Source organism: Pectinophora gossypiella, chromosome 13, assembly GCF_024362695.1.
Source record: "Pectinophora gossypiella chromosome 13, ilPecGoss1.1, whole genome shotgun sequence".
Classification (NCBI taxonomy): domain Eukaryota; kingdom Metazoa; phylum Arthropoda; class Insecta; order Lepidoptera; family Gelechiidae; genus Pectinophora; species Pectinophora gossypiella.
The window spans coordinates 2,947,458-2,960,648 of NC_065416.1; the positions used below are offsets into that span (position 1 = coordinate 2,947,458).

General features: G+C 38.5%; 1 protein-coding gene across 2 annotated transcripts; it reads left to right on the forward strand.

The window, feature by feature from the left end:
- Positions 1–16: 16 nt before the first annotated feature.
- LOC126371765 (peroxisomal membrane protein PEX14) lies at positions 17–12,621 on the forward strand. Of its 2 annotated transcripts, XM_050017122.1 has the most exons (5): positions 17–248; positions 1,515–1,775; positions 5,243–5,457; positions 7,498–7,707; positions 9,486–12,621. In XM_050017122.1, exons 1-5 carry the CDS (start codon positions 198–200, stop codon positions 9,490–9,492), a joined length of 744 nt encoding a protein of 247 aa, XP_049873079.1. In that variant the 5' UTR covers positions 17–197; the 3' UTR covers positions 9,493–12,621. The 2 variants fall into 2 exon arrangements, with proteins under 2 accessions (XP_049873079.1, XP_049873080.1); XM_050017123.1 differs by lacking the exon at positions 9,486–12,621 and having other exon boundaries at positions 7,498–7,711.
- Positions 12,622–13,191: the final 570 nt, after the last annotated feature.

A 13,191-nucleotide genomic window follows, 5' to 3' on the forward strand; every position in this document is an offset into this window, starting at 1 on the left:
GTTAGGTTATAGTTACGTCAGTTTTTTTTTATGAACAGAGGAGTAAGCTCGGGTTGCTTATTTCTACGCTTTTATTTCTAGAAATTCGCATTTTACGTGCTTATTTGGCAAACATATTACTTCTGTAATTTCTTCAGTTGTGTTTCCAATTTTAAGTAACATCAGTTGAAGTGTGTATCTAAAGAAATACGTCAAAAATGGCTTCGGACGTGTTGACGAACGCGGGGAACGAAATTCGAGAAAATCTGGTGATTACTTTGAGATTTTAAGAATAACTTTCGTTTATAGACGTCTATTATAAATGCAATTGACACAAAAACCGGTATCCACCCACTTTACCCTGTATATTTACCAATTGTATATATTTTTATGAGAACGACCTTCGTACTTTTGTAAGCTTTTGTGTACCTTTTTTACATTCACAATGGGTACTAATACCGTAACTAGCTTCAAAGGTTGTCGTCAACCGGATTTGCATAGTTTGAAGTAAAAGTTTGATATCTTTTCTTCCTCATAACCTTCTCAAAGTTAATCTTTTACTTATCATAATTAATTAGTTTTATACAATAATGTTTCGTTGGGAATTAAAACAATAGACCGGAACGATAGTTAATGTTGGAATGATTGTATACAGTGTTATTTTAAATTGCTACAGAGCATTTAGAGGGTTAAGGCTGGGTTCGCACTACATCTGTTCTGAGTTTGAGAATTATGGGTAGTAGAAAATTACTTTAGAGATATTGGATGATGGATATTGGATGTAGTGCGTAAGCCACCATACAAATAGTTCTATGAATACTTAGGATCCATCAGTTGATATACTTGAATCAGATGCAGTGTAAAAGTACCCTTAAATTGGATTATTAATGGAATTATTCAAAGTAATTTTCATTACATTGTACCTACATTTGACATGACTAAATTTTGTTGACTTCTAAGTTGTGATTTAAATATCAGGATCTAGCAATATTCAGTGTATGTATTTATATTATGCATACCTCACATTAGGTATATACAATGTATATAGATACATTACAATACTGTGAGTACATAGAAGTCCAATATTTAATATCTGTTAACCATTCTGTGCTAGAAATCACACTTGAGAAACCATCTAACCGTATCAACTTTATCTGCAATAACATAAACTGCCTATATACGTCCCACTGCTGGGCACAGGCATCCCCTCAATCAACCGGAGGGGGTAAGGAGCATACTCCACCACGCTGCTCCACTGCAGGTTGGTGGAGGTGTTTTTACGGCTAATAGCCCGGGACCTACGGCTTAACGTGCCCTCCGAAGCACGGAATCATCTTACTTTTTCGGACAATCGGCTGATTCAAGCCTGAAAATTCCTTACCAAACAAAGGACAGTCTCACAAAGTGATTTCGACAATGTCCCCATCGGGAATCGAACCCGGACCTCCAGATCGCGAGTCTAACGCTCTAACCAGTAGACCACAGAGGCTGTTATCTGCAATAGGTCAAGAAAATAACCCCAATTTTAATTTCAGGTCACAACGGCAATCAAGTTCCTACAAAACCCCAATGTCCAGCGATGTACGATGGAGAGCAAACAACGCTTCCTACGAAGCAAGGGTCTAACGGACCCAGAGATCCAAAAGGCCATAGAGAAATGTGTCGATCTGCTGGATGTGCCATCAATGACTTCGGAACTCATGGTCTTTCAATCTAGAAGATCATGGTTTAGAGACCATGTCATGCCATTTCTAGTCTACGGTGGATTTGTGTATGGATGCTATTGGCTTTATAAGGTGAGTTATTATGACATACAAAAGTATTGGCATGAAGTACTGATAAAAACAAAATAGAGTACCTATCAAGATTAACGGTACGTTTTCTTCAAATAGAATTTAAAAAGTAGTTGTCCCAAATCAGAACCACGTAATGTTATCACACTTTTTTTCTTGGATTTTGGCTTCGCGCGGCCTGCGCATCTGCCACAGCCAAACAGTACTCGCACGTCACTTACAATATACAATTTTAAAACGGAAGAAATATTAAGAGTCCCAAATTATAACTTAACATTAAAGCCACCAGAAATTCCAAAAAGAAAGGAGTAGGTACATACATGGCACTTATACATAATAAAAATATACATAATATACCTACCTATCTACTTAAAAATTAGTCCTATATTGATTATATTTCCTATTTTTTTATTATTTTCCTATTAAACAATTTCTCTAAATTATTGATAAATGCTTCAATCGACAATCGGTACTACCACAAAGTGACGTGTTTTCCCCGTCCCTCCCCCGCAAAATCGCAAAACTTTTGTGTTGTGAAAATTTTGTGTCAAGAAATAACGCTACAGACACTGCATACAAAAATCTCATTCTTATCGTGTGCTACCTAACGCGTAAGTGTGAGCAAGACGCAGTTCGCGCGCTTTCCCTTATTCCTTAGCGGATTTCGGACATTTACGTCTAAAGTCTTCTTCTATCGTGTGGGTTGTGAGGTGGATTACCAACCTCATCAACCCTGGTGTCAGAGTTACTATTGAGCCGCTAAACGCTCCTGACATGACTCATTCAACGACTACGTACTTACATCAGTAAGTAGTAACCGGAACCAACGGCTTAAACGTGCCTTCCGAAGCACGAATCGTCTTATTTTTTAACAAACAAGTGATCAGCCTGTAATGTCCTAATCAAACTAGGGATCACAAAGAAAATCTTGTTATATGTCCCCACCGGGAATCAAACCCGGAACCTCTGGATCATGAGGCCAACGCTCAACCACTGGACCACTAAAGTAGGGCCATTTCGTAAAAAATAAATTAACCAAGTCCAATGTTTTTAATTTACTTTGCAAGAGAATTTTGTACTTTTAATAAAAGGTTTACGTACAGTTTTAATGAATTTTGTATACGTGACAAATATTAGTAATTAAATACATTAGTCAATTATTCACTTAATTTTCAATAATAAAATTCTCGTCCTTGGAATGTTGGAGATACCAATTTAATGGTAACACTTACGTCATCATTGGGCTAGCAGTGGCGGCTTGTCATAGGATTGAGCATACCTGGTCTTCTTATACCATGGCGTGATCATGGGAATTTAGTGCACGGAAGTGTCTCACGTGTTATTACGACTTCAATTTCAAGCTTGTTCTAAGATGACAATGTAGTACTGTAGTGTGTGTAATGACTACATTGATCGAGAGGTTGTACCCTACATTGTTTCCAAACAATGGTATTAAAAAAAATAAACGTATTGTCTAAAGGTGCGAGAGACTAGGTCAGCTTGTAGACCACCTACCTATTCACTTTAAACGCCTTAAGCCCAGACTCCACCAAACCGAAGATTTGCTAATTAACTTGGTCATTACGAAAATGATGGCCAGAATATTTTCGCATTGATGAAGACCATGGGCCACATCGAAGCAATTCATTTAAGAAAGCAAGACATTTATTTGCATTGCGCACTTACTTTTACCATGCGCAAATGTCTTTCAATATTGCTTTTTTAGATGAATTTTGTAGCCTTTTTAACCCCCCAGGCCTAATTATTTCCCGATTTGTCTACAAAGGTCGTCATACGTACAGTCATGAGCAATATAATGTACCCACTTTAGGACTCTGTCGCACTAACATATTTGACATTTAGTGAGATTTACAGTTCAATTTGTCAAAAAAGTTAATGTGACATGATACTAAAGTGTATACATATTAATGCTCGTGCCCGTACCTAACACGTAATGATCCGTATTTTCTATCAGGTTCATAATTAAGCACGTTCCTAAATATAAAGATGAGTCAATGAACGATAGTGTTATTTCTGGAGATAAGATTACATAAGGATGACGGATTTCATACAATTAGTTATGTTAAGTACCTACCTTTTTCCAGCACGTTTGTACCTATTAGGAAGCTAGGTACTAGATGTCCGTCCGCGTGCCCTTCCATTTTCTTTGTAAGTACAAGTAAGTACAGTACAGGTACTTTGTAGGTACACTTCGTCAAGAAAGTACCCAAAGTGTGTCCCAGCGTTTCGGTCTATCTCTGAGCAAATTTTCATCCAAATCGATCTCGTTGTTTAAGCGTAAATATGTAATAGACAGGATCACTTTGGCAATTACAGTTAGGGCAGTGGTTCCCAAAGTTGTCTGGGCTACGACCCATCTAAAACAATTTTGTTTACAAATTCGAGACTCACCTCTAGGAAATTAAACCAATATGATTAAAGGACTTTATAAATAAAAAACGGGCACTTGCCTCGGTCGGTCGGTGTACCGTTTTATAGGCATGACCCATTCCATATTCGTCCGTGAGCCACCGGTGCGTCACATTCAAAGGAATTTCTCTGTCAACATCATTCTAAGGACAGACAAGGACGTCAAAAGCTGATAAAGGAATGTGATTGTACACCAGTTACCTATATCATCAATGGGTCTGTTCTGGTTATCGTATCGACTTACGCGTAAATCAAGCTCGTATCGGACTTATAAATAAAATCCGTACATCTTCTGATAACCTCATCTAATGCACTGGCACAGAATCCTTATCTTGCCCAAAGATATGTATATTTCGTCAAATTCGTCATTGGTATTTGGTACAATCATATTCACATCACAAATTTGACCTTATAACATTTTTCTCTCTTGTTTGTTGCTCTGAACCGTCGTGCGTGTATGAAGCGATTGATGAATATGGAGGAAGCAAGAGAAGTGTGCCAGGATCGAAGCAAATGGAATTCCATAGTCTTTGCTCACCCCGGTGGGAAATAATATAAACCTTCCTCTTGAACCACTGGCCCCGATTCCTGCAGACATCTTTTAATTTTACTTTAAGTTATACCTGTCATTTTCTTATCCGCCGAAAAGGAAAGGGACGGATGATTGACAGCTCTTAATTTTAGGAAGAATGAGTAAATAAATGAATAACCCGGGCGAATTTTTAGACGGTTGTTTTAGATTTGTGCTTAAAATTGACGTGTGTTCCATAAATTTTATGCTTGTCGATTACCCGTCCCTTTCCTTTTCGGCGGATAAGAAAATGACAGATATAACTTAAAATAAAATTAGATGGTGTTTACAGGAATTAGCACCAATATCTATTTAAAAAAAACCGCATTAAAATCCGTTGCGTAGTTATAAAGATTTAAGCGTACATAGAGATATAGGGACAGAAAGAGCGACATTGTTTTATACTATGTAGTGATAATTTATAATTTATTTCTTTGTTTAATTAAACCCATAAAATAATATTTTACAGAATTGTTTAAGACAACTCCTATTCGTCGAGGAACCTAAAAGGAAATCGACGGCGGACTGCATCGACGAGCTACGGAAGTCGCTCGACATACTGAACACGAACGTGACGTCACTACGCGGCGAGATGGCGGCGTCTGCGCAACAGAGCGCCATGCGGTCGCAACTCGACAACATCAAGTCCGATCTCGCTTCCGTTAAAGGAATACTGCTCAATAGGTAAGATTAACACCTGTATTCTAAGATGTTTTCTCGAAACTTCTGCACTCGGCCTTAGCTGAGCATTTTGGTATTTTGACATACATGTGCGTCCTCGACTTGAGGACTTTTCTCAGTGGAGTCGAACGTACCAACCAACCAACAAAATCAGGGGCCTTTGGCGGCTCAATAATAACCCTGACACCAGGGTTGATGAGGTTGGTAATCCACTTCACAACCCACACGATAGTAGAACAAAATAATACGAAAAAATGGCGTCATGCCTCTATTACCGATAGTTGAGTTCGAGGTCTACCTTAAATTAAACAATTCATAATAATATTTGAAAAACTATTGTTTATGCGTTTTTAGTACTGACAATTCTATTATAATTTCATAATGGGCTGTCGTTTGTAATTAACCGAACAATACTTGTTTGAATTATGTAAATTATCACCCACCTATAAATTCATAAAACATAATATAGCTCACGAGTACATCCCAATGAGGAGAGGTACATCCATCGCAAGGTGAACTAAGTACCCACATCTCACCGAACTTTCTGTTAGACCAACGTGATAGGTGGTGAGCCGTATCGCCGTCTATAATGTGCATTTCATTGGTGCTAGTCCGGTACCGGGTTCGAACCGGCGCTTTCCGTTTGAGAAGCAAGCCGGTGTACTCAAATTCAAAAATATCTTTATTCAGTAGGTAACATAGTTACACTTTGAATCGTCAATTTTTACATAACGAACGTCTCATCCGCCTAAAACTACTGCAGCTTCTCACAACCTGTATAGCCGGGGAAAAGAAGCTGCAAGAAAAACCTCGGCACAGGGCCCTAGACGTTCATCATCATCATCATCCTTATATCGTTTTTCACAGGGTCTGCTTACCTAACCTAAAAGGTTTGACAGGTCCCGTTTTTTTACAGAAGCGACTGTCTATCTGACCTTCCAACTCGCGAAGGGATGCAGGTTAGGTAACATACCTCCGAAAATGCAATTCTCGGGAATGTGGGTTTACTCACAATGTGTTTTTCACCGCTGAGGACGTGATAATCATTTATGATCCAAACATGAACTCGAAAACAAATTCGACAATCATTGGTTTAGGCCTGTGCTGGCACAATAGTTGCTGCCCACTTAGTGCTGCCTAGTGGCTATCACAAGACATTTGTTTCCAACGAAGACGTTCTTTAAAAAAATTAAAAATGAACTTAAGGACCACAGTGACTTGAACTAGGCATTTTATCTCGGAAGATTTTACCACGTTGTCTGTGACGTCACAGTGGCTTCTTCGTGCAAATTCCGTAGTGATTTCGCGTTATGTATTTTATTGGATTTTTGACTTTTAGTAAAATGTAACTGATTTGAACTTAATTGGAACCTAAATCTTCCTAAATGGTCTTTTATTGAGGAGCTCGGTGGCGCAGCGGTAAACGCGCTCGGTCTGCGATTGTTGAACTTAAGCAACTTTCGCAAAGGCCGGTCATAGGATGGGTGACCACAAAAAAAGTTTTCATCTCGAGCTCTTCCGTGCTTCGGAAGGCACGTTAAGCCGTTGGTCCCGGCTGCATTAGCAGTCGTTAATAACCATCAATCCGCACTGGGCCCGCGTGATGGTTTAAGTTCTGATCTCCCTATCCACCCATAGGGAAGGCCCGTGATGGTCTTTTATAGGATACACTTCGGTGAGTGTGCGCAGGAACTTCACGAGTTAATTCCACCCTCTCCATTCCATCTACGGACAACTAGGCGTCGGCAGGCATTTCATCCTTATGTTGTGGATATACCACCAATCCGCACTAAGCGTTTTGCCTCTTCCTTTTTTATGCGAACTGCAAAGGTCTGGAACTGTCTGCCGTCGTCTGTTTTTCCGACTCGTTATAATCTAGGAGTCTTCAAGGCTAGAGTGAATAGGCATTTGCTAGGTAAGCGTGATCCACCCTAGGTCACATCGTCGCTTAACATCAGGTGAGATTGTGGCCAACGCGAGCCTATTTAAAAAAAAATAGCTTAATTTCCCACCTATCTATAAATTCCCCATCTATTGTTTCAGAAATCAGTTTCCGTCACTAAAGACGCGAACAGAGCCCCCCTGCATTCCCTCGTGGCAGAGGCAGTCCGAAGAGGCGACGTCGACGGAGGTTCCCGTAGAAGAAAAAAAGAAGCCACACAGGAGTCGCAGCCAGCGATCAGAGTCTGGAGGCTCCAATTCCAGCGAAGGGGAACAAGCCACGAAAAACAGTGATAGCAGTTTAGAAATCATGTAAGTATCAAGATTACATGAGCCATCTACAGCGGCAGCTTAATAATATACGTGACACCAGGGTTAATACGGCCTCCGTGGTGCTTGAGTGTCCGTCTCGCGATCCGGAGGTCCTGGGTTCAAATCCCTGTAAAGACATATCACAAAAATCACTGAGCCCTGGTTTGGTTAGGACTTTGCATGCTGATCACACGATTGTCCGAAAGTAAGATGATCCGTGCTTCGGACGACACGTTAAGCCATGTAAGTACGTAGTCATTACATGAGCCATGTCATGGCCCTTTGGCGGCTCAATAACAACCCTGACACCAGGTTTGATTACACACGATTGAAGACCAGGGTTGATGAGGTTGGTCATTGATCTCACAACCCACATGATAGAAGTTGTAAGTATAACATACGAGGGGAGGTCAAAAAGTTCGCGGAATGAGGGGGAAGGGGGTCGAAATTAAACACGAAACTATTTTTCCTTTTCAATATATTCTCCCTTAACTTTAACACATTTTCCGGATCTATCAAATAATTTGTTTATTCCATCATAAAAAAAAGATTTCTCTTTGCTGTCAAAATAGGCCGAAATTGCAGACTTGACTTCTTCATCATCGCCAAATTTTCGTCCACGCAGTTCCTTTTTCATTTTTGGGAACAAATAATAATCGCTGGGGGCCAAGTCTGGACTGTAAGGCGGGTGGTTTAATTTTTCGAACCCGCATCGGTGAATGGCAGCCGTCGCAACATGGCACGTGTGGACGGGTGCGTTGTCGTGCAAAAGGAGCACACCTCTTGACAGCTTTCCTCTTCTTTTTTCCTTGATAGCCTCTTTCAATCTATCCAGTAAAGAAGCGTAGTAATGTCCCGTTATAGTCACACCACGATCTTTATAATCAATCAGCAAAATACCTTCTGTATCCCAAAAAATAGTGGCCATGATCTTTCCGGCCGATTGTGACACCTTAAACTTCTTTGGAGGAGGTGTGCCTTTTTTATGCCACTGCATCGACTCTTGCTTCGACTCAGGTTCATAGTGGTGAACCCAGGTTTCATCTCCAGTAACAATCCGGGCCATAACTTCTTCCTTATTCTCTCCACAGAGCTCTAAAAACTGGCGAGAACACTCGACACGCTCGGTTTTTTGAAGTGGCGTGAGCATTCTTGGAACCCATCTTGCGCTGACCTTAGTCATCCCAAGATGTTGATGTAGGATATTTAAAATACTTGTTTCGGATACACCGACCATTGCTGCAAGCTGCTTCTTCTTCAAGCGGGTATCTTCTAATACAAGTTTCTCTACTTTTTCGATGATTTCCGGTGTGGTGGCCTCAATGGGCCGTCCGGAGCGGGGGTCATCTTCAATCGACTCTCTTCCTTGCTTGAAAAGACTATGCCACTTGTAAACCATGGTTTTACCAGGGGCAGAGTCCGCGTAAACTGCTAACAGCTCTTGAAAAATCGTCTGAGCGGATTTTCCTTGCTTGGTGAGGAACTTAATGACGGCGCGGTGTTCAATTTTCTCCATATTCGCTGAGTTCTTCCCGATTCACTTGTTTGCTGGTCGATAGTTCAAACGTTAATGACCCGATTTGCTTCAAACTTGGTACATATACTGTTAATGAGGTGTGCAACTAGCGGCTACCTGTACGAGCAAACCAACCCCCTCCAACCCCTCCATTCCGCGAACTTTTTGACCTCCCCTCGTAACATGTCGCATGTATAGCCTAAGGGCTAGGCAGAGATGTAAGTATGTTTCTAATAAAAGAAAATTGTCTTTTTTTTTTCAGAACATGAACACTAGAAGAAACAAAAAATATTATCTATTAAAGACCCAAGACATAGATATTTGGTGTGATGTTACATTGCTTAGTAACTTGTGTCAATGAAGCTAAAGGAGGCAACATTTGGAGAAAATAGTGTAAAGTGATCTGGGGTGTTAAAAAGGCCGCATTGAAGCAATTCATCTAAGAAAGCAATATTGCTATTTGACATTTTTTTTCATTGCGCACTTACTTTTATATGCGCAAATGTCAAATTGCAATATTGCTTTCTTAGATGAATTGCTTCGATGTGGCCATTTTAACCCCCCTGGGGTGTTAAAAAGGCCGCATTGAAGCAATTCATCTAAATAAGCTAAAAAATATTGCTATAACATCTGTTGACATTGCGCACTTACTTTTACATGCGTAAATGTCAAACTGTACTATTTTTTTTTTTTGATGACTTGTTCAATGTGGCCTTTTTGGCGCCAGTTTGTGATGTCGATTTTATTTTATTTGCGTCTGGCAACTCTCTTCCACAATGGAACATTTGTGCGAGCCATTAGTGCATCTTTTATTGTTTTAATTAGTATTATACAAATTCGAAATTATACCGTTTTCTGTACAGGGGATCTAAAGAGGACACATTCAAACAATTCATCTAGCAATAAAAATAAATATTGCAATTTGACATTTGCGCATGTAAAAGTGCGCAATGTCAAATCAGTAATGTGGCTTTTTTAGGTGAATTGCTTGCATGGCCTTTTTAACCCCCATAACTCCGAATGGGTAGGCCGAACTACGTTTCATCGTAAAACCAACCACAGGTCAATGAACCGTGTTTCGGTCTACTTCGGAGTTCTTCTGTATCAATATTCTGTCCTAAACTACACCTTGCCGTCTTTTCTCTCTAATTTTAGCTACTTGCAAATCATAAAAACACTAACACCGTTGACTCGACCATTACAGACGGCGATACGGCTCACCACATATCACGTCGGTCTAACAGAAAGCTCGGCAAAGCTTGGGTACTCACTTTATCTTGTGATGGATATACCCATAGACTATACACACATGTGTGTATGCTGCTAAACTGAGTACCCTACCCCAATTACTAATGTATGTATGTAAATCATGAAAAAACAAGTTGCTACTTTTCAAACCTACTAATGTCAATATTGGTATATTAATTTGGTATTACGAAACAAACGGACATAGACGTTTTGGAATCACAAGCAAGATAAATATTTCTATTAAGTTGTAACAGGCCTATTTCATCATCAACGCTCTTGTCGGTGTAGCGTTCTCCATGCTATTTTAGGAAAAAATAGGGCAGTGGTTTCCCTCTTGCCTTCCGCCCCTCAGTACTCTGTTTGACGCGAGTGGGATGGCGCCCAGAGTAGTCTATTTCAAAGCCGTACTAGGACTCCTGTCCTCCGCCTCTAAATAGTACTGACAGTTACTGCTGCCCTCTATCAGGTTCCAAGTTACAGCCCCTGCGACTACACAGGCCTATTTACCTGCATAAAATAATAATTTTATTAGATAATAATAAGTAATTATTATTGATTTTATTATCTTTCATAATCGATCTCTATGCACTTACAAGGTTATCAATCATATGAAGATACATTCCATTTTTATGCTATTTATTCATGATTAAGTTGTCGATAAGAAAATTAGTGCCGAAAAGAAATATTTTGTTTGTGATGTCAAAACTTGTTTTAAAACCATGTAATAGTAGATTAAGTAGGTTTCTACCAAAGCGGAGTGGAACGAAGACATGCAGAAATAACCAATCACAGCGTGCAAGAGAGAGAACGCGCTTTGCGGATAGGCCACAGATGCATCGATTCCTACACATCTCCGCTCCACTTTGGTGTAAAAAATAACACCTTTATTTACCCAAGTTGGTCATCGTGTTCTGAATGTTGTCTCCAATGTTCAATATTAGCTTCTCGCTATAATCACATTGTTTGCTATACTACCAAGGTGTAGGCTTTGTCGTGTTATTTAGGGTTATATATGGCTATCTAAATATTAATATATAATTTAAATTAAATACAAAAAATTCCAAGCACGCAAAATCATTTTCACGTGTCTTAATTGGTAAAAGACTCAAAAATAGTAGTTTTGGGATATAAAATGCTATGAAATATTAATAACTGATTCAGTTTTTCCTGTATTCTATGCTAAATTATTCTTAAATTATTTCAAGCTAATTTTATTTTAATACCCTTTGGATGACTTTCTTCATCCTTTGCTCAAGACTAACTTGTTTTTTTTTAAATCGATACATTTATTGATTAAGGGGTTGTATTGTAAATCAAGACTTGAGTTTACTCCTTGCCAGTATGACAATGAAAGGTGTCCATTAGCTGCTTCGCCATATAGACCATTGGTTTTGAATATGGAACACCCTTTAAATAGTGCCCAAACACAATAGTGACACTATACTCCCCCTAAAGACTCGTGTTAATTAATGCTCTATAAAACACTTCATTTTAATATAATTATTTACCAAGAAATATTCATATAAAAATAATGCCTTAAGTATGTTGGAAAGTAAGTACTCGGGCACTATTTATTTTCGTATGGGCACTATTTAGAACTGTTTCATCATCATCGATTTAAGAGCCACACTCTTGTCGGTGCAGCATTTCTGTAAAATACTCTCCATGCTACTTTTTAGAACTGTTTAAGCAATATTATTTCTGCTTAGTCAAAACTAATGTTCTACTAATCTATATGATGGACGCTAAGTATTAAGACACCAATGAAAAAAAGACATAGAATATAAATATGATGTATTGCCAAATTTTTATTTTTTAAATAAATTGTGTGATGGTGACATTAGATAATATCTAGGGCATTGTACAGTTTTAATTTAGTTTTATTTTGATTAGTTTAATATGTAATCATGTTTTACAATTTAGTCCACATGTGTGATTGAAAATAGTTAATTTTTTTTTTAAATATAGAAACCAAAGTACCTATAATTGTTTTCTCTTTTTATTTTTAATAACCGTAGAAATATTTTCCTAACTTTTCTATGGAATTCGGCACTTTATCATCCTGCACTTGTCAATTTGTTGAAAATTGTTATTTTATTTTGTTTGTCAAATTATTTCGTTTTATTGCTAACTTTTAACTCAACCTACGTAAATATTATTTTTATTGATTTTAACAAGTCTTTTTTTTTATAATAAGCCCTATGATTTTGTTAGTTTAAAACAACGCAGTCTAAAACAACCATAAAATATCGGAAATAGTAGACTTATAGTTTGTTCATCATCGTTCATTTAAAAGCCACGCTGTTGTCGATGTAGCATTTTCCATTCGTGTCTATCAAAGGCTTTCACTCCCTTACAAGACACGACGTTCGCCTTCTCTTTAATTTGTTCCATGTAAGCTCTTCTTGGTCTTCCCCTTCCTCTTTCCATTTAGCTTCCCTTATATAATGTTTTTTTAATATATTCATCGAGTCGTATTAAGTGTCCAACCAATCTTGCCTCTTCTGACCTCGATAACAAGGTATCATTTGTTGCACACACATAATTAAAGATAGCGAGTGCGTGGCCTCCGTTAGTTTTGCTTTGAAATAATTTTGTATTTCTATATATAAAAAAAATAAAATCTCAAATATAAGACTCATCAACTAATATAGTATTCCAGTTTTGTGTGTGGGCTGTAAATAACTTATTGACTATTTTTTTTAACAACACATAGTAAA

What these genes read in the sequence shown, in the direction of transcription:
- LOC126371765 (XM_050017122.1), top strand. Translation starts at nt 198, where the DNA reads ATGGCTTCGGACGTGTTGACGAACGCGGGGAACGAAATTCGAGAAAAT. An exon ending in GATGCTATTGGCTTTATAAG is followed by an intron (nt 1,776 to 5,242) that starts GTGAGTTATTAT and finishes AATATTTTACAG; the next exon opens with AATTGTTTAAGACAACTCCT. An exon ending in AAAGGAATACTGCTCAATAG is followed by an intron (nt 5,458 to 7,497) that starts GTAAGATTAACA and finishes CTATTGTTTCAG; the next exon opens with AAATCAGTTTCCGTCACTAA.